Source organism: Sphaerodactylus townsendi, linkage group LG05 (genome assembly GCF_021028975.2).
Source record: "Sphaerodactylus townsendi isolate TG3544 linkage group LG05, MPM_Stown_v2.3, whole genome shotgun sequence".
Taxonomy (NCBI): domain Eukaryota; kingdom Metazoa; phylum Chordata; class Lepidosauria; order Squamata; family Sphaerodactylidae; genus Sphaerodactylus; species Sphaerodactylus townsendi.
In genome coordinates, this window is record NC_059429.1 from 27,252,631 (window position 1) to 27,274,701 (window position 22,071).

Below are 22,071 nucleotides of genomic sequence, written 5' to 3' on the forward strand. Positions count from 1 at the left end.
GGCTTCTTCAAGATGTATGCCCCAAGCACCAACTCAGATGTGTTACTCAGTGAGTGTGAATATCCCAAAGCAGAAGAATGGCAACTTATCCTGATAGGAGTAGTGTCTATGCTCCATCCTCCCAGTAAGGGAGAGTCAGCATAATGTAATGTTCTGATTGTCAGACTAGGATCCATGAGACCCAGGTTTGATTCCCCCATTCTGCCATAAAAGCTTGCAGGGAGACCATGAGACAATCACTTTCTCTCTGCCTAACTTACCCCACAGAGTTGTTGGTCAGGCAAAACAGAAGAGGAGAAGATGATCTAAGCTGCTGTGGATCTCTATTGTGGAGAAAAGCTCCATACATATATCTTAAAAAATAAATAATCACAACAACCCCGATGGCAGATCTTGGTATGCCGTTAAAAGGGTGCCAAACTGTTAGTTAATTAATTTATGATTTTGTTTATCACCATGGAGACATGAACATACATGAAGATGAATCAGACCATTGGTTCATGGAGGCTAGTATTGTCTGTTCAGACTGGCAGTGGCTCTCAGTTAGAGGCAGTGCCGGATTTAGATGAAGAGAGGCCCTAGGCTATTCCACTTGTGAGGCCCCTCCCAATCCTTAACCCTAACCCACCCTCACAACTAGAGACAGATGGAGCCCACAGAATGAGGTGTACTTCAGTGAAATCCTAAAAGGACAAAATCAATACAGAAATTAGTGCCAGTGTCAAATTATTGGCTTAAGACAATATTATTCTGAAAAGGAGTGCAAGGAAAATTACTGAAGGGTTGTTTAGAGACTACAGTGTGTTATGCCAGCATGTGTAAGAAAGGTCAATGACAATGTCAAAAATATTACATACCTTGGTTGGAGGCCCCCTAGATTTTGAAACCCTAGATTTCAACCTGGCAAGCCTCTAGGTAAATCCGGCACTAGGCAGAGGCCTCTGACATAAATAGGTCTTTGTGGGCTCACCTACAGGCCAGTGATAGCAAGGTGACACTCCTTTTATCTCCACCAGTATCCCTTTGCATAAGGTTGAGTCTATTGCCAAAAAAGCTGATGAAAGGACTGAAGTGGCCGTAACCTTCCAGAGAGATGGGGTATTGAGGAAATGCTGTTCCAGGGAGCATAATGTGGGTTCAAACATGGAGAGACTGCCCTTGAGATATGAGGTTAGCTCGTCCAGAGAACTGGCCCTCGATAGGGCTTTTTACTTCCGCATTGGTAGTTTCATCTTTGACAGGTAGAAGGCCCTGGAAAAGATCAAGTAAAGATCTGCTCTAAGATTTTGTTTGTTTATTTTGTAGGATTGTCCTCTGGGCTGCTTAGCAGCCAAGTTCATTCCTTGAGCTCTCCCTATTCCACATTATAGGACAGAACAAAACTTGATAAGGTATTTCAGGATATTTTCCATTACCCGAAAGCAGCTCTTGTTAAAGAAAAGACCATAAAGTTTTTAATGGCTATTCTGTTGCTGCTTTTAGGAGGGTTTTTGATATTCTGCCAGGTTGTCTTTTTAAAAGATTTCTTCCTCTCTTGCTATATAACGACTGTATTCTCTTTTTTTAATTTTCAACATCCTGTTGTAAATTGCCCTTTTGAAACAGGGGAAAGGGGGAATCTGGAACAGTAATCCAGTTCAGTACCACTCCAGCCTGAACTCATTGATATCAATGAGCTTAAACTGCAGTAGTTGTGCGTAAGATTGGACTCTAAATCTGCTCAGGGGAGGCATCCATGTATATTTACCCATCTCTTATGTGTCTTCCCAGTGCAGGGAATCCTGAAAGACCACTGAGAGTGAAGGAGTGGTGAGAGAATGAAGAAGCCAACTGAGCAGGAGAAGCATGAGGTGGCTGCGTGTTGCTCGATTTAACGGGCTGTGGCTGATGGTCTCATGGGCATCATCGGTATTGGTGCTGACTTTGGGGTGCTGGGGGTTGGCCACCGCGGGTGCCACGCTGCACGAACAACATGCCTCCGCGGGCACCGCAGCCGCCACCACCTCCAGCCAAGTGCCACTGGACTGGCTGCTCACTGACAGAGGACCATTCCACCGAGCCCCAGAATATGCTGACTTCATGGACCGCTATCGGCAGGGTTTCACCACCAGGTACAGGATCTACAGGTAAGCCTGAGAGGCGGGAGAAGGGCTGCAGAAGCATGCCAGACTGCTTTGGGAGGGGAAGAGCCAAGGTGGACCTGCCAATGGATGCCTGCGGAGTAGGGCTGCCATTTCTGGGGGGAAAGGGGGCACAGAGGAAATCCTGCCACCATTTCCCATTGGCCATCCTCACTCTGGCAAGCAGTGAGGGGGAAATGTGGGGGGCAGAATGGTGCCTTGTAACATCATGACATCATTTCCGGGCCCATACATGGAAGTGATATCATGCTATAGAGTTTTAGGTCAATCGTAGCATGTCCAGCCATGTTACATGGCTAGAAATACATCATGATATTGCAAGATGCTGATCCTGGAGCCTCCACCTTCCAAAGATTCCTGAGAATTCGGGTTGCCAGCTCCGGGTTGGGAACTCTCCGGGTTGGGAACGTGGACATTTTGGGGTGGAGCCTGAGGGGGAAGGGATCAATGGAATATAATGCTAAAGAGTCCACCTTCCAAAGCGACCATTTTCTCCAGGTGAACTGATCTTTGTTGCCTGAAGATCAGTTGTAATAGAGGGCGATTTCCAGCCACCACTTGGGGGTTGACAATCCTATTGAGAATGCCTGGAGCATGGTATAGCTTCAGTACAGATTGAAGCTGGTTAAACAGCCATGCCCTTCTTTATTGGAATAGGAGAGTCCTCTTCCTTACCTGGGACACCTGCACGGGTATCAGAAAAGAGCTCGCTGTCATAATTAGAGGATTACAAATGGCCTGGACCTCAACTTAATGAAAAGATTTCTACTCCTTCAAGGGGTATTTTTGGGTAGAAGGTGAAATGAGTAGCATGGTTGATTAATGATCTGCTAAGGAAGTCTGGATATTTTGGTACTGGGCAGGAAATACCAACTATTTTTCTGTTAGGGCAAAGATCTCTGTTGGAGAATTCTCAACATTTTGCTTTACTGAATTCCCAAGATTCTCTGGGCGAAGCAATTAAAGTTAGTGGTATAAAAACAGGATAGCTTTGCAGTGTGGATCCATATCCCATAGCTGTTTGTGTGGATTGGTGACAAAAGGGCCTAAGCATGGATCCGGCAGGCTTGGATCAATATTAAAAATGATGGAGTGGAAGACTAGCGGCTCTGTCCTGTGAGGCACCCTCCACTGTAAAGTTTCCTGCCTAAATCCATCCATCCATCCATCCATCCATCCATCCATCCATCCATCCATCCATCCATCCATCCATCCATCCATCCATCCATCCATCCATCCATCCATCCATCCATCCATCCATCCATCCATCCATCCATCCATCCATCCATCCATCCATCCATCCATCCATCCATCCATCCATCTTACAGTCCTAGACCAGCATAAGGTAGATAAGTTACAAGCAATTAAAAAATTACAAAATATTAAACCAATAACTACATTTAAAAGAATCTGCTGTAAAAAAATGCAAACCCAAGAAAAGCATAGGAACATAAAGAAAATGGGATAAGAACATATATATTAAAAGGAAACAAAAAACGTTGAAGCTAAAAAGGGGGTGAGCAAATTGAACAATGGAATTGTCAGGTAGAAGACTAAAACTATCAAATAAAATTGTTTTTAGTGTTAAGGCGCCATCTGAAATTTGACTTTATTTCAGTTTTATGTATTTACTAATCATACTGTTATAATGTATTTTACTTACGTTGTTAGCCACCCTGAGCCTTTTGGGGATAGGGCAGGGTACAAATTAAAATTGAAATGAAAATGAAATGAAATCATAGTACTCTCTAGTATGACAACTTTAATATTAATTAAGCCTGATTTATAGCAGCCACCCTATGACAAATTTCAAGTGCTGCTACACAAATCCTGACAATAGTGTATATTATATCAGGATTGGTATCTGTGAACAGCCAGGAATTACAAAATTGTTTTGTATGACCTGGAAATCTGTGCAGCAGTGGCAAAATAAAACAGTATGTATATTTTTATAGTACTGACTTTGGAGAAAGGCATGTTCTGTTGTTTCTGTGTGTTCAGATTCACAGTGATATTGTCTTTCTGGATAAGGATTCTTCCTGTATCTTCCATCAAGGACAGCTGAAGGGAGGTCATGGCATCATGCTAAGTAAAAGCCTTCCAAAGTTTAAGTACTTCAAGATTAGTTAACTTCCCCATAAGAGAGGTAGAGTACCTGCTGGATTCACTAGTGATGCAGGTTGGAGATCTGGCTAGATCCAGTTGGTGCCCTATGTCTGCTTCACACTGTTTAATGGCTTCTTTGGCCTTTGTTCATAACCCACGCTGAGTTAAAGTTGTGGTGAAAAAAAATCCAGAGATAAGATTTTAGATACAACTTCCATTCATCAAAATAAATACAAAATGTGCAGGAAAGTCATGTTGACCTCATGTTGCTTCTTTTCATACAGCAGAATTTCTTAGTGGATTGTACCCGGTGCTTGTTTGCATGCACATGCGCAGGAGGCACTGGACTCTGATGAATTATCGTAGGAGCCAGGCATGGCTTGAAAGTACATCTGGCTAAAGTAAAGCAGCCCTAATTCTGAGTGCTAGGTGAATAGAAGACCACTTGGCTATCCCATGTACAGTGCCTTGAGCACCCTGAAAGAAAAGTGAGACGTCAGTATAATAAATATACAGCGGAATCATTGAGACTATCTTTCTACTTGTCATGTATATATGTTACAGTGAATGCTCATACGGTCTGTGCACATAATGTATTCTCTATTTTTCTTTGTCTGCACATTGAGTAATTCTTAGGTTACATTTAAAGCATATTCAGATGATCCGATCCTCACATATATCTAGGTACTTCCCTGGATGCTCCATCCCACCTGCCCCATAGATAAACATGTGGAAATCCTTGCTCACCATATAGAGGGATGTTGGTTTTGGGATACTGAGGGCTTTTACACATGTGTGGTGTCCTTTGCGTTAAGCATATATTCCATTTGGGTTTGATTGTCGGTTATGCACCTTTTCCCCCTGTGACAAATGCCCATATTTGGGAAGTGGTTTCCAGTGGGAGACGGTCCTGAAAGAGATAAGTCCTGCCCAGTCCTGATTGGCTGGAGGAAATTGCCAGGGAGAAGAAAAGGAGGCAGCTGGAGTGCTGAGGGTTCTTTTTCCTTGGTTCGTGCTTGGACCAAGATCCAAAGCAGAGAGAGCAGATCAGGAAAAGAGTTCTGTCGCTGCTTGTGTGTTCTGACAAGAAGTCAGATTGCTCTAGTCAGGGTGTGGAGGCTTGGTAGAGTGTGAGGGAAAGCCCTGGGGTTGGTGGAAGGTGAATCCGCCACTCAGGTGCTTGGCAGCTTGGCTGTCCAGACTAGTGTCTGTCCAACCCCAGTTCAAAGCCCAGTCAGGAGAAGACCAGTCCATAAAGGGGGCAGTTAGGCCCTAACAGGGGACTGCAAGGGAAGGTGGCGAGTGTTGAGCCAGAGTCCTTCCAGTCTTAAGACTTGGGTGGTTGTGTGAACTAGAAAGGGTGTGGATCAGAGAGAATCTAGTGTCTCTGTGTGTAGCAATTAAAAGCTGAAACCTCTGTGAGAGAAAGCTGAAGTAAAATAGAACCTGTGTGTAGGAGAAAGCTTAAGAACCAGAACCTCTTTAAGAGAAGAAATATATTGGCCACCTGCGTGTGACCAAATGGAAAACTTTATTGTAACTGACTGAGTAACCTCGCAAGTAGAAGCTGTTTACTTTCTGTAATCAACAAGCGTTTAAAACCTCTCAAGTCAACTGAGAAGCCTTCATTGCTAGTAAAATAAATTTTACAAATTCTGTTTCACAATACCTGAAGTTCCAGTCTACTTTTTCAGTGTGCCTACAAAGGGAGGTGTCTGTCAGCATATGGGCCAACATTCTCTCATACAGAGTTTCCCCTCCATTTTTTTTGTCAGAGCTTCCTTCTTTTATTTCTCTGGGGGAAAGTTGGAGTGAGACAGACTCCAAAAAGGGAGTCTGAGCTTCCACACCCTGTTACACCCCCTCTCTGGAAGTCATCTCACCCTCAGATCAGAGAATGTCTGCCGTTTCCAAGACCTGCTTAAGTGCAACGTTTTCTCTACCGTTGCAGCAAAAGAGAAGGAAGTCCATGTGTGTTTGGCTTTCTTTGGGTTTTCTTGCTCCTCCCTGCCTTTCCCCACCCACACCACAGCAGTTCCTCCTACTCTTCAGGCTATCATTTCAAAATTGATCTCCTTGATCTCAGATTGCAAATGCCTTAGCAGACCAGGTGCTCAGGAGCAGCAGCAGCAGAAGGCCATTGCTTTCACATCCTGCATGTAAGCTCCCAAAGGCACCTGGTGGGCCACTGCGAGTAGCAGAATGCTGGACTAGATGGACTCTGGTCTGATCCAGCAGGCTAGTTCTTATGTTCTTATGTTCTTAAAATGATCAGACGGACTTTCTTTTTTAAAAACACTGAAGGTCTATCGCTGGATCAGTGAGGGTCTTCTTCCTTGGGGCATTCACTCCACCCAACTCTTGGCCTGGTGGGCAAGCTAAGCATCACCTACTTCAGGACTCTATCCCCTCCCTGAAAGTTTGCATTCAGCCCCTACAGTGGGGCTCCTCCCAGAGTCTGAGAATCATTCCCGTAATAAACAAAAGGAATAGAAAAGACAGTCATTGAAGACATTTGGGAACAAAGGAGACTGCATTCAGTTGGAGTGGAGGGAGAGATTTAAACCTGGCTCATAGAACATCACACTAGGAGGGATATTTGCCCATCTCTAATTTAGTACAAGGAAGTTCTGGAATACAGCTGGATCAGGGCTTGCCTTGAGTAGATTTCAGGCTACTTAACTATGAAGAATCGTCATAAATACTTCAATAGCTGTTGTCAGAGTAAATGAGCAAAGCCTGCTTTATGAGGCAGGATCAGCGGTTCATTTCTTTCTTTTGAAATGTGCTGTAGTTGTTTGCTTACTTACTCACTGGGCTTGCTTGCTTTGGCACGCTGAAAAGGAGCTGCCCACGCATCCAAATGGGATTCAAAAAGCAGACGGTTTAGATTCTCAAACCCATGGGGGATAGGGGGGAAAAAAGCTGGCGAGTTGTGCTACGATTATCATTTCCCTCCAAGGAGGGATTTGAGAAATTCACTATTACTCTAGTGTCATTCGCACCTCCCTGATATTTATTGCGACGGTTGTTTGTGGAGTTGGCTGCTTCTCCGGCTTCCCAAGGGACATCAGTCTTGCAAAGGCTTCGTCTGAAATAAGCATCAGTGTGTGATTCCCCCTGCCCCACTCAGCCAACTTAGGGTTCCTTCAAAGGACTGATGTTCTTGGCTTGAGCTATGGGGATCAGGAAAGTCAGAGTCTGGAGGAGATGATGTTATGGTTGGGGTATTTGCAACATATGGACCAGCTAGAAGCAGAGTAGTTAGCACTGCAGCAAACTGATATCAAAATAATGAATGACATACTTTTGTAATCCTTTTTAAAATTTTATATAGTGGAATTGCTGGAGTTGCGTTTTTTTAAATGGGAGGAGAAATGCTGGATCGGATGATTAGGTCTGGCTTGACAAGCGGCAGGAGGTTTGGTAGGGCAGGGATATGGAGGGTGGCTGTCAGCTGATAGCTTAGCATCACTTCTGGGGAAACGTGGAAGTGAATCCGTGCATCTCTGGGAATGGTTAAAAAAATCTATGATTTTACCATAGAGTTTTAGTCAATTCCTAGGGAGGTGTAACGTCACTTCCAGATTTTCCCAGAAGTGATGTCATGCTGTTAGCTTGTGACAATTATTTTATTTTTCTTTCACTACTGCTCTGAGTGGCAGTGAGGAGTACCACCCCACCAGCTTCTGACGGCCCTAGTACAGGGGCTCTTTAAACCCTTTTCCTGTCACTGTACTGATAATTACCACCCCAAGCTTTTTTAAAACCCCACTTGGGGAAAAATAATGCTTTCCTGAGTGTAGCTTGTCCCCATTGGGGCTGAGAGCATCACTGTATGCATGTGATTTTCAGCAGGAAAACAAGGGGAAAGAGTTACATTCTCCTTTCCTCGCCCTTGCACTGGAATTCCCTTTAAATTACAACCCTAGGCACTCCATTATTGGTAAAAAATAAAATGTAGATTTAAGAGTTGTAATTCATAATCGGCTTCAGTCCAAGGTTTCAGATCCGGCTTTGAGGGACCCCAGCTAACCGTACTTAGTTCTGACAATCACTCAACCCCAGATGAATTAAGTCAAAGTTATGTTTGAAGTTAGCAAATGTGCATTTTTGCCCTAAGAGTCTGAGTTATTAAATATTATGCTACAAATGTTTTTAGTGTTCATATGTAAGCTAAGCTCTTCTGGAGACAAGCAGAGAGTGCTGGGAGGGATTACACGAACAAGCAGGGAAAGGGGAGACTGTTGCTGCCTTCCTCTGTTTATCTGAATTCTCCTTTAGCAATTAATTTGGCTGGTTCATCCCCTTCTTAGCCTTCAGGTGATAGGAGATAAGCAGACAGCCCAGAGAGCATTTTGCCTGCAGTCTGTACTGGCCTTCTTGGCATGTCTTATGAGCAGCTACTTGACATGATAAAGGTAATGTCAGTCTCCAAGAAACAAATCTTTTCTATGATCAAGAAAGTTGACTCGCTACAGCTTCTTTTAGCCAAATGTGGAATTAGGGATGCCTGAATGAATTTCTGAGTGATGTTAAGGAGAGACCATCATCTGCTTGTGCTTGGGTTTGGCACCTTCCAAAATGAAACAGTTTTAAAAACTGAATCTGTTGCATTTTATAAATTCAGAGACCCACTTTGGGAACTGCTTTAGTAAAAAAAAAAAGTGGATTACAAACAACATGTTTGACAAATGTACACGGAAAGGTTGTATCTAGCTTCACCTTACAGCAATGGCGTAGCACTAATGGAGAAGGGGGCGCAACACCCTGGGCAGTGCAGAAGTGGGGGTGTGGCTGGGCTGTGGAGGGGCGCAGGGCGCGTGCGTGCCCTGGGTGCAGTTTCCCCTTGCTCCGGCCCTACCTTAAAGTGAGACTAGGGTTCCTTGTGGGGAAAGGCCATAGCTTAATAGTAGCATGCACGTTTTTCATGCAGAATGTCCCAGGTTTAATCCCTGTCATCCCTAAAGATAAAGTTATCTTTATTGACCTATGCCAGTGATGTGACATCATGACGTTTACTAGGCAGACTGTTTTTACAGGGGTGGTTTGCCATTGCCTTCCCCAGTCATCTACAATTAACCCCCAGTAAACTGGGTACTAATTTATTGCCCTCAGAAGGACGGAAGGCTGAGTCAGCTTTGAGACAGCTACCTAAAATTGACTTCCATCGGAATTGAACTCATGTTGTAAACAGAGCTTTGTCTTCAGTACTGGCATTTCTAGCAAAAGGATTTTCAGGTAGCAAGTCTGGGAATGCCTACTGCTAGATTCCTTGGAGAACAGCTGTTGCCAATTGGAGGAAACAGTATGGTGTAATGCTGGACTTGGGCTGAGATCTGGGTTCAAATTCCCACTGTACTATCAAGTTCACTGGGTGACATGAGCCTGTCATTCTGTCTCAGCCTAACCTACCTTTCAGGTGAGAGTAAATTGGGAAAAGGCGAATTATGTAAGTCACTGTAAGCTCCTTGGGGGAAGAATGGGGTAAAAATGTACTACATAGATAAGACAGATGGAACAAGGTACATTCAAAGCAGGAACAAGACGGACAAGCCTAAATGGATCAGTTCTGGGGTTCAGCAACAGCGACCCAGCTTTCCATGCAGAAGGCATTCAGTTCCTGGTATTTCACCCTATTGAAAGATCAGGTAGATGTGCAAGACCTCTGTCTGACTGAATCTGGTGCATTTTACAGATGTTCTGCTAGTGCAGGGGTCTGAAACCTGCGGCTCTGCAGATGTTCATGGACTACAATTCCCATCAGCCCCTGCCAGCATGGCCAATTGGCAGGGGCTGCTGGGATTTGTAGTTCATGAACACCTGGAGAGCTGCAGGTTGCAGACCCCTGTGCTAATGGGAGTAGACAACACAGACCTCAACAGACCAATGCCTTGTCTCAATATAAGGCCACTCCACGTGTTTGATTCAAGCTACATGCAGTCAAAATCCAAGCAAAATGAGTTCCAGGTTGGACATAATGCCTTTAGTTGCCAAGGCTTTGCAGCAAATTTTGAAATTCATTCTATTTATAGGCTTTGGCTTCTAAATTCAGGATAAAATTTTAAAAGAGTATCATATTTTCCTCTCTTGGAGAAGACACAGCGTAACTATGGCCAGTCTGAGGTTGAAGCAGCAGAAGGAGGCCAGACAGCTGGAGTGTTTTGATCTTTGATCACAGTGGGTTTCACGGGCAGTGGGAAGGATTATCATTAGGCAAATGACACTTTGCATGTCAATTGCTCCGGGAGTTACCAAGTGTTTTTAGGAGTGTAGCCACTTTTCTTCGTTGCTTGCACCAAGATAAGAGTTTATTAATGGGTGATTTCCATGCCAAGTGGTGTCGATTTAACATTATCCTATCATTGAATCAGTAAATTTTAATCAGACAGAATCTCTGTATATCAAGGGACATTTTTCCAGTAGAGAAGCTGTGGAATGTCCTTTCCCTCCCTTTGAGGGGAGAAAAATTCACGCTGAATCTGTCAAGTGTTGACCATGGGGTAAGAGAAATTTTATTCATTATGCAGAAAGAGGTGGTAGACAGCAGAGATGAATTCTTGACTTCAGGATGCAGGTGGAAGCTGGGGAAATCACATTTTTTAAATGCTCCTCACTGTCAAATACTCTTTGCATGTAGTAAATGACCACATCAGCAGGAGGGATACATTAAACCTGTCTTCCTGTTGTGCTAGCTTAATGCACATGAGCTTATTTTAATGCTGATTTTGAGCATTCAAAAATACCATTTCTCCTGCTCCTACCTGCATCCTGAAATGGTGCAGTGCAGAATTCATCCCACACTTATTCTGCATAATGTGTCAATCACTCACATGTGTGACCAGCAGTTAAAATGTGTTAACAGCTTCCACTGAAGAGCACTGGGCTTGAGGTAATGCGGGATGACATTAGAACACAAGAAGAGAACTGAGGCGTACTTACCAGATGACCTTTTTCATGGGGACTGTCCCAGTTTTCTTATTCTTGTTCCTGTTTCTTTCTCTGGGAGATGTTAAACATTTCAGAGTGAGTAGCTAGAGCTGTCATTCTTCAGGATTTACTTCCCTTCCCAGACTCCCTAGAGCTCAGCTCAGGGTTCTCACCAAACCATGATTCAACTACTGTTAGTCCAATTATCTCAAGGTGGTCCATTCCACTAACTGTGGCTAGTTAGAATTTGTCAAACCAGAATCTGCTGGTGGTTTACTAACCCCTTGTTGATCTTTACTATGGTTTTGTGTGCAATGGTTAAGCACAGGCATTTTGGCTTAATTCTGGCTTGCGTTCTGGTAATGTCCTCCCAGGAAGATAAACCTAGCACTTGTCGAGCCAAACCAGGATCTACATGGTCTCACTTGGTGAGTGAACTGAGCTTAAGAAAAAGTCTTGGAGGGTGGTGGAGGAACCATAGCTATGATCCTTGCTATAATCATTAGGGTGTTCCTGTTTGTTTCCATTGGCTCTGGTGGGAAACCCACATCTGACTGTCACCTTCTTCCCCTATCCAACTGGGACAAAATTTCCAGGGAACAGCCCCAAGCTAGCCTGATCTTGTCAGATCTCAGAAGCTTAGCTGGGTCAACCCTATTTAGTATTTGAATGAGCATCCTCCATGGAGCACAGGAGTATGATTCAGAGGTGGGCCGTGGCAACCCACCTTCAGATGTCCCTTGTCTTGAAAATCCTACAGGGTTGCCTTAAATCATCTGTGACTTGACGGCACCAAAAAAATAAATAAATCTTCTCCTTCTCTTAACCCAGGGGATTTCCCCATACCAAATTTCAGGCAAGTCAGCATCCTTGATTAAGATGCAATTACTGTTCCCACTTATTGGCAGTCCAGAAGGTGATTGGCACAAATAATGTATAACAATGGGGGAACCCTGACCTCAAGTAGCTCCCCAAAGACGCTGTTTGTGCTGTTGATGAAAGAGGATAAGTAGCTTGCCCATATGGTGCCTGTATTTTTCTCCCAGCAGGGAAAATAGTAACTGGGAGGCCGTTTGAGATGGGGAAATCAATGTGGAAGGAAGCGTTAACCCGTTCACCCCACAGTTCTGATTGGAATTGGTTCTCTTGTGGGTGCAATTTTGGAATAAAAAATGTACAGGTCTTCTAGCGCCTCCTCCAGCATGACCCATAAAAGCCAATTATAGTAATAGCAGTTCTGCACTCCTCTGGGCTAGTCTCATGGGATGTAATAGATATGATATGTATTGCTTATGATCTTGTGTTGCTTTCTGGAGCAGGGGACAGAACAATGGGTAGCTAAAGGGAGTCATCTGTCATATGTGCAGGCACAAGACTCACAGAAGTGGGTAGAGTTTTACTGAGGTCCTGGTTTATTTATTAGTTAAACTTGTTATACCGCCAACCCCCGAAGAGCTCTGGCTGAAGATCCTGCCTTTTTTTTGTTAAGTTTCTCTCCTGCTGTTGTGAAGCTGTTGTGGGTCCACTGAAGAAGAAGGGTTGGTTTTTCTACCCCACTTTTCTCTATCTTTAAGGAGCTTCAAATCGGCTTAAAATTGCCTTCCCTTCCCCTCCCCACAACAGACACCTCTGTCTGTCTGTCTGTCTGTCTGTCTGTCTGTCTGTCTGTCTGTCTGTCTGTCTATCAAATTTTAAAACCGCCCACCCCCGAAGGGCTCTGGGCGGTGTACACCAGGCCAAAACAATATTTCACACAGTGGCCAAAGACAACATTACACATCATAAAATAACTTAAATTAAGCTAAAAACAGTTCACAAATTCATAAAACCTAGTAGCATCAGTACAGTACAATACAGTACAACAGGATTATAAGAGTGTAAGGTAGGAGGGGTTGAGAGAGTTCTGAGAGAACTGTGACTACCCAAGGCCACCCAGCAGGCATCATGTGGAGGAGTGGGGAATCACACGCCATTCTCCAGATTACAGTCTATTGCCCTTAACCACTGTACCACACTTGCGGCAAGAATGACTGAGAAAGTTGTGGAGGCAAAACTGCTGCACTGAGTCCTTGTGGGTGAGGATTGCAGCCAGTCTCCATAGAGTTTAAATGTCATTAAAGGTTTCAATTCAATTCCATAGAGAACACAGGATTCTTGTCTCAGGGCTCTTGCTCGGGCATCGATTCAGAGAAAGGAGTCAGACGGTACATGTCTCCTTCTTTCCCTCTCCAATCTGACCTTTCAGGCACACAGCCAGGCTGTGGGGAAATCTTCTAGGGCCTCTGCTTCCCAGACTTTGCCAACTTCCGGCTTTCTCTGCACATCCCTCCTGATCATCCTGTGTCTGCAGGGGCCATGTCTGTGTCCTCTGATAATGGAGCCAGCACCTCTCTGATGTCATTTCCTGGGACAGGTAGAGCTGTACTTCCTTGTTTGTGGCTATCAGCGCCTGCCACACCCCACAGTCTTGACTCTTAACCCCACGTTAATCTTTTCTTTTTCTTTTCCTCTCTTTCTTGATGTCCCCATTGTCCTTCCTTGCCTTTTCCTTCAGCTCAATCTCTCCCTATTTTTCTCTCCTTCACTGCCTTGGCAATTAGCAAAGCACATAGGCGCTTAGGACTAACGTTTTAATGAACCATACGTGTACATGTGTGGATGCTGGTTTCAGTAAAGCTTTGCTTCAGGGTTAATTTCTTCTCTTCCACTTCCATAGCCTCCCCAAATCATTGCTCTTTTCTTTATGAAATCTTGACACTCTGAAGACAAAAGGGTCAGAGGCCATTGCTCTGCAAAGATTTGGTTTTTAGCAGTTAGGGGACCCCAACTGCCAATAAAATGCAAATTTAAAGGAGAGCAGAATTAAGTGTGTGAATATTTCAGACTGTGGAGATATTGCTCTGGACATCTGGAGGAACTGGCCTTTGTGTAGAATAAGGCAAAATAAGAATAAGTGATTCTTATTTGAGTGGCAGGATTTGTAAGCGTTTGAGTGAACGGAGACAGTAGCAGAAAGAAGCCATGTCACCTATATTCCCTTGGTCCCTATTTACTAGGGTGATGTCTCTTTCCTCTGTGACATCTCCCTGGTCAGTCACTGTCCCTTTTGGTTTCTGTTTCTGCTTTTTGGAAATACCACTTTTCTCACGTTGTTATATCAAAGAAATGTGCAGTAGTGAGAACTGGCTGCAATTATATTGTTTTGGGTATGTTTTTTTAAAAAAAATCTATTGCATTGACCATTCTGAAGGAGAATATGTTTACTAAGAGGGTTTTTCAGATTTTCCTAAAATGTGCCATTCCCTTCCCTCAATTCGGTTCTTATTGTACTGTGGTTGTGGAGGGGGCATGCCCCTGGTAGACCATCTGGTTTGCATGCAGGTGATCCCAGGCCCAACAGCCAGCAGCTCCAGTTAAAGAAATAGCAGGTTTTGGAACTATGGTTGCTACCCTCCAGGTAGGAGCTGGAGATCTCCTGGAATTAGAACTGATCTCCAGACTACATTAAATTGCATATTTGTCTGTTTTTTATTTAAAACATTTATTCCAACTGGGGAAAAGATGGCTGCTTTGGAAGGTGGATGGCATGGCACGATACCCTACCGAGGTCCCTTCCCTAAACTTGGACCCCACCCTCAAAGCTCCAGGTATTTCTGGACCCAGTGTCGGCAACCCTAGTTGGGAGAGTTTGTGAAGAGTTGCTGGCAGACAGAATAGCTAGATGGTCCTATGGCTCGCTTTAGTATAAGTGTCAAGTCCCAGTTCAAACAATGACTCACTTTCAGACTTCAAGGAGTTTGTTGGATACTTGGGCATGAAAGGCAAAGAAAGTTCTCACGAGTTCCCGCCAGAACAAGTGATAATACAAAGCAGTCAGGTACACCCCCGCAGAAACCAAACTTCAACAGAACACAGACAGTTCTCAAGGCTGAGAATAAGATTAGCGCAAAGCAGCTGAGGCTCACTCCAGAACTTCCCCTCCCAAGAGAAAGGCATCCTGACAATAAAGCAGCTCCAGAAGTTCATGTGATGGTTTAATGAGATCTTTGTTTACCACACCTGAGGTATATTTGGTTTTATATTCTACTCTGTCTGCAATCTTCAGTTGGGGTAGATGATACTTCTTTTTCTTGTACATTCTCACAAACTTTCTGTGTGTGTGGGGGGGGGGGCGGGGTGCACAGTGTCATCAGACAAACTTACAGAAACCCCTCACAGGGTTTTCAAGGCAAGTAGGAACAGAGGTGGCGTCTTCCTGGCCTCTGCATGGCAACCCTAGATTTCTTTGTTGATCTTCCATCAAAGTACCATCCAGGGCTTCCACTGTTTCGTTTCTGAGATCTAACGGGATTGCTCTAGCCTGGGTCATCCAGATTACGGCATTTGGCCGTATATGTCATCGTTATTGCTGTATTAAATTGGGAAGAGAGACTGTGAGCTAGCCACTTCTCCAGTATAACCAAAGGAGTCTAGGAGTTGAACCTCAGGATTTGTTTCTTCTTTACCTTTCGAATTTTGAGAAGTGGGTGCAACCACAAAATTGCTGTCATGGAGGCATGGTGACCACAAAAGTTTGGGAAGCTATAAAAATGTGTGGCCATGGCCTGGCATCTGGTGGTGCTCCTTAGTGATGGTGTGACATCACTTCCTGAGAAAACCTGGAAGCTATGTCACACCTCTCTAGGAATTGCCAGAAACTCTATGGTAAATGCACAGAGTTCCCAGCACTTTCTAGAGCAGACTGATGTCACTTCTGGGTTTTCCCTGGAAGTGATATTATGCCATCTCCAAAGGCTATTTTTTACATTATTTTTCTCTTGCTTCAGGAGTGTCAGTGCAGGGGAACTGGGGGCATTGGATCCCCTACCCTTGGCAGGAAGCTGAGAATCCTACCCAAGCTCCTCATTGGAATGATTCTGGCATGCAGAGTCCCAACTTGTCTGATACTCCTTTTTTCCGCTCTGTGAAACACATTGATTGGGTCTCCTCCACTTGTACAGGTCTCCTTGCATGGTGTCTTGTTCCTTCATAGAATCATAGTTGGAAGAGACCCCAGCAGCCATCAAGTCCAACCCCCTGCAATGCAGGAAGACACAATCAAAGTACTTCCTTGTGTTTTGTGTACCAACAGTCTGCTGCTGTACTATAGGAGGGTCACCATCCTGCAGGTATGTGGCTGGGCTCATGGTCGTCCCCACCCACACCAGTCTACCCCTCAGTCACCTGCCTTACTCTGGCTAATGAGCTGGCTGTCAATGAAGACACGCTTGATAATGCTCAGGTGACTGGCACCTCTCCAAATGGACATTCATTTATCCTGCCAAGAGTTCTTTTTCGCTCCAGGCTTCTCCTCATTCACTTGTTTGCGTAGGTGGATGTGATTTGGCGGTCTTTGCTGATTTCTGGTGGATGGGTAGGTGGATGAAGGGAGGCGTCACAGGTCATGATGGACGAGCTTCGGCTGAGTTTGAAACCTGGCAGTTTTTCACGCTCCTTGCTTACAAGCTGCCTCGTTCTAATCAGCGCTGTCAATTTTTCATTTTAATGAGCATCATCAAGGCCCACCTAATTATTCCTGAAAGAATTGTGTGCCGCGTTCCACCACCCCTCCCATTCCAAAGGTGGGTTGGGAAAATGTAAACAGGAAAGAAAACAGGATTAAAATGACAAACGATTTCACTGGCGTCAGAGTCTTTGCTCTGTCTCTTGTTCTCTCTGGGCCTGGGATTTGAGAGAGTTGGTTTTCTCTTTCCTCCACTTTCCTTCACCTGGATCCCTTTCCACTGTGGGGACTCCCAGTTCCCCTGACAGAGCAGGAACAGGAAGAAGAAACCCTGACTGTTTTTGCATGGCAAAATTGTACCAATGTTAGCATGGGGAATATCCCAGTGCAGACTGGAAGTCCTTGAAGCTGCACTGGGTCTGCCCCTGCGTTGTACCACCATTTTCCCTTTTCCCCATGGCTTTCAAAAAAGGCCAAATTGGAGGTTCTTATGAAATACCCCAGTGTGACTCTGCTTGCCCCGTGTGCTTCTGCTGCCGTGCAAAACACCTCGGCAACAAAACAGGGGCCATTTTTTCCGCCTCACCACTCTGGCCTGCCCCACCAGTCAATAGGCACACCCTGCTTTTCCGACTGAAATTCTCATGTGTGAGAGAGAATCGGCGCTCTGCCATGTGCAGCGCCTGCACACCCTGCTTTTCTGACTGAAATCCTTGTGTGTGAGAGAGAATCGGCGCTCTGCCGTTTCCAGCGCCCATACACACAGTTTTTCTGACTCCAAATCCTTGTGTGTGAGAGAGAGAATCGGTGCCTTGCCGTTCGTGATGCCTCCACACCCCACTTTTCTGACTAAGATCCATGGTTTATCCTGGGGTTTTTTCCACTGCAATAAAAGCCATGTCTCTTATCAACAGGGAAGACATTTTGGGTTCAGAGTAATCTAAAACTAAACTAGTGAAAGTGAGTGGGGGAATGGGGGGGAGAATCAGCCAATCAGAATGCGAGAAATGGAGGTTATTTGCGCATGCGCGGAAGAGCTTGTGGAAGAGCTTGTGGTGCAAATGGGAAAGCCCTAAGCTTGTGCTGGGGCATCACGCACCAGTCCTGCCTTAACTCCGAGGAAGAACCGGGGAGCCGAGCAGAATCAGAAAAAGGGGAGAAAGCGCTATGGCCCATAAGATCCAGGATCTACCACAGGGCATTTTGACTCTGCAAAAAAGGCCCCTGTGGGAGAAAACACTGATTGCTTTGGGACTACTCCAAACCACTACAGATTTATTTAAATGTTTGTTAAACTTTTTTTGTGAACAATTGTAACAGTTCAAAGAGCTTTGCAGTCTTTACCTTTGCAGTCTTTACCAATCCCATGTTATCAATTTCCACCTCAATGCCCCCTTGATTTCTACAGTAGCTGACTTCGTGGTGAGCATATCCAAAGACTGATGACAAGGATATTAAATGATGTTCTTTTGCATGTTTCCATTTTTCTGTCGACAGTTTATTTATTTGTTTAGAACATTTTAATGTCAGCTTTCCACCCAATCAGAGTCCACAAGGTGCTGAACATTAAAACATTTAAACAATTCAAATACAGTTAAAAGTATAAAATTCAGTAAAGGTTTGCTCATTAGAACATCAGCTGTGCGGTGGGAGTGTTGAAGTGAGAGCCAGTCAGCATGCCTGGACATAGGGGGATGCTATATCTCTCTAAGTGTCCGTTATCTCTTGGTGGGATGTTCCTCTCTTTGTTTGTACCTGGGAGCTGCCCTCTGACCCCTCCTCCTGCTCCCTCAGTAGCCATTGTTCTTTGTCCAGGCTGACCAGACGTCCCGCTTTTGGTGGGACAGTCCCGCCTTCAAACAATTTGTCCCGCGTCCCGCGGGTTATTTAAATTGTCCCAATTTTTGGGAGGCTGCCGCACTGCCTTCTGGGGCGCAAGGTAGTGCGGCAGCCTCCCCGGCTACAAAGCACGGTGTCAGACAAGCCGCACTGCCTTCTTGGGTTGCCGCTTGTCCGGCCAAGTGGGAAATGGCAGCCCCAGAAGGTGCAGTGCGCCCCTGCAGCTGCCAGGCCAAGGTAATGGCCGCCTACCCCCCGTCCCGGTTCACAAAGGTGACCATCTGGTCACCTTATCTTTGTCCCACTTTCCACATGGACCTGCCTGTAGAAACAAATATTCCATACTTATACTCACATGAAGCCACAATATGTGGCCATGTGTCTTGGAAAGTATGCTCTTTACCTTAGAATTTCTATCTTTCTTTCAACTGCAACAAGAATGTGAACAGAATCTACTTGAACAAATGTTAAGTTTTACCTTTTGGGCATTCGCTCCTTGGGAGGACGGATTTCTACTGCACTCAACAGCACGTTTCCATGACAGGGCAAACTCTGCTACTTTCACCAATATATCCAACAGGGGTGTGTGGCCAGTGGTTGGATTCAAATAATTTAACAACTGGTTGTTTACAAGCACCATTTTAACAACTGGTTCTGCCGAAGTGGTGCAAACCTGCTGAATCCCACCACTGTGTGTGGCCCTTTTTTCCTGGGCTGTGATGACATCCCTTCTGGGGCAATTTGGTGCAACCTTAACATTTTGGCTGAAAGCTAGATCACCTTGGTGACATGATGATATAGAAGAAGAAGAAGAGTTTGGATCTATATCCCCCCTTTCTCTCCTGCAGGAGACTCAAGGGGCTTACAATCTCCTTGCCCTTCTCCCCTCACAACAAACACCCTGTGAGGTAGGTGGGGCTGAGAGAGCTCCGAGAAGCTGTGACTAGCCCAAGGTCACCCAGCTGGCGTGTGTGGGAGTGTACAGGCTAATCTGAATTCCCCAGATAAGCCTCCACAGCTCAGGCGGCAGAGCTGGGAATCAAACCCGGTTCCTCCAGATTAGATACACCAGCTCTTAACCTCCTACTCCACTGCTGCTTCTGGTCACCCCGGGCATGAAGTTACTGTCGCGCTGGTGATGTCAGTGTGTTGCCAACAAAGACCCACCAGACTGGGTGAGTCTTCTGCTGTCAACTTTGAACTGGCAGCCCTGATCTGAACATAGAAGCAATGGTCGCCTGTCATAGCTGAATTCAGGGCTTGAGCAATGATTTCTTCTGTTGTCCCTCTTCTCGCTAACCTCACCAGGCTTGTCCTGTACACCTCTAAGCAGGGTTTTCTTGATTACCCAGAATCAACTGCAATGCAGCATGTGAGCGGCAGCACCCTGACTCTTTTAGGGCCTCACGCAGGCCTTCTGGAGCCTCAGCTGGAGAGGAAGAGAGACTTCTTCAATCCAACTCCTCCTGGCTGTTCTCTCTCTGTATTTATTTAAAATATTTATATCCCAGCTGTTCTTCCAGTCAAGGAAGTTTAAAGCTGCTCTCGCCTAAAATAAGCAGAGTACACATGCTTATTTAAAGCAAACAAAATGATAAAGCAGCCACTAGACAGCCTGTGTATCTAAACTCTAGCTACAAGGAGGGGATTTTTATATTTCACTTCATTTATACCCTGACCTTCTCCCCAAAGGAGACCGGAAGTGACTTACATCATTCTTCTCACCTCTACTTGATCCTCACAATGACAGGCCTTTGAGGTAAGTTAGACTGAGAGAGAGACTGGCTCAAGGTCACCTAGCAACCTTTCATGGTGGAGCAGGGATTTAAACCTGGGTTGCCCAGGTCCTACCCTGACTCTCTAACCACTACACCATAGTGACCCCATCAAGGTAGCCAGACCTACAGTCTGAAGTGGTGCAGCCCAGACACAAGTTGATCATCTCAGGGAGAGCTAGGCCAAAGAAGGGGCATCCAGGGCAGATCTTGAGTATCAGACACAAAAAAGGAGCCTCTATGCTCTATTAAGCCATTTTCCACAGTCAAGATTAGAGGGAGGGATGAGAGGGAAAGAAACAGGGAAGAAATGGGCTTTGGATATGCAATCCTCATGAGGGTCTAACGACCTTCTGACACGATAAAGTTGTTACAAGTTGATATTGCTTTGCAAAGCATTCGTTTATCATAGAACTAGCAATAAAGCCCGTTGTGGGGGAAAGTACAATGGGCTCTAGAAAACAATGGTAGTGCTTAGTGGGCCCTGCTTGATGGGCTCTGCCCCAGGGGCAGAGCGAGGGGGGACTGCACCCGAGGCACGTGTGCGCCCTGCACCCCTGCCACGCCCCTCCTCACCCTCCCCAGAATGCCCTTGCCACGCCTCCACAAGGGCGCATGCCCAGTGCATCACACACACACACACACACACACAAACACACACGCCCCCTTGATGCTATACTACTGCTCTGCCCCCCTCTTCCTCTCTGGCTCTGCTTTTCCTCAGCACACACAGGCATTGGTCATACCTCTTTCTCCTGAGCGCTGCTGTCCCCACCCCACCCCGGGTGTGACTGGAAAGGCAGACAGGCAGGCAAATGGGGCTGGGTTGGGTTGGGCTGGGCTATTGTTTTCTTTTTAAATATATATATTTCCCACAGAGAGTTAAAACTATTAAAAATGACTGAAGAAAAAAAGGACAGATACAAACAATGATGATAATACTACATGGATCTGCAATAATAGTTATTTGACTTAATTAATCATTTTAATGGTTATTATACTGAAGAAAAGCTTAACCTTGACCGTTTCTAAACAATCTAATTAGTGTTAACTGTGTTGATAATTATTACAGTTTAAAAAGGATTTGATGGTAAACACAAATAAACTTAAGCACATGAACTATAACATCCTGGTAACAGTTCATATGCCAGACTGGGGCTATTCATTTTATAATATGTATTACTGAACTGGGCTACTGTTTTCCAAGGAGTCCTTACCGCTGTTGCCACCGCTACTGCTTGTAAGGCTGCTTCCAGCCACCGAGGTACTTCTGCTGGTGCTGCCGCCACTTGCCTCCCTTCCCTTGTGCCAGTACTGTTTCCTTGCGGCTACTGAATCTCAGCTAGAAAACTTTTGTTGGTGATGATTCACTTTTTAAAGAGCTGCACAGGCCTGCCCTCTCCACTCGTGCTCCTGCATAGCTCTTTAAAAAGTGAGTTGTCGCCACTATGCCTTGCCTGTTATATAATAGGACAGTGGTGGCGAACCTATGGCACGGGTGCCAGAGGTGGCACTCAGAGCCTTCTCTGTGGGTACGTGTGCACAGAGTTCGTCATGGGGGGGGGGGCATAGGTAACCCTGTTAAGTGCTGTTAAACCCCACTGATTTTCATGGGAAGAACTGAAGCACAATCCTTTACCTGGGAGTAAGCTCGGTTGCTGGCAACAGGGCTTACTTCTAAACCCTCCTTACTTCTAAACCCTTCTTACTTCTAAGCCCTCCTAGGGTTGTGATTCACCCATTGGAAGAGTTGCTCGGTTGCTTCAAAGCAAAGCCA

At 45.2% G+C, this 22,071-nt stretch overlaps 1 protein-coding gene across 2 annotated transcripts in view; it reads left to right on the forward strand.

Annotated features, from left to right (window-relative positions):
• BRINP2 (BMP/retinoic acid inducible neural specific 2) overlaps positions 1-22,071 on the forward strand; it is a 118,294-nt gene that overhangs the window by 65,767 nt on the left and 30,456 nt on the right. For both annotated transcript variants that reach the window (XM_048497646.1, XM_048497645.1), the window contains one exon: positions 1,771-2,126. In XM_048497646.1, the coding sequence (XP_048353603.1) occupies positions 1,846-2,126 (281 nt within the window). In that variant the 5' untranslated portion in view covers positions 1,771-1,845. The remainder of the gene's footprint in view (positions 1-1,770; positions 2,127-22,071) is intronic.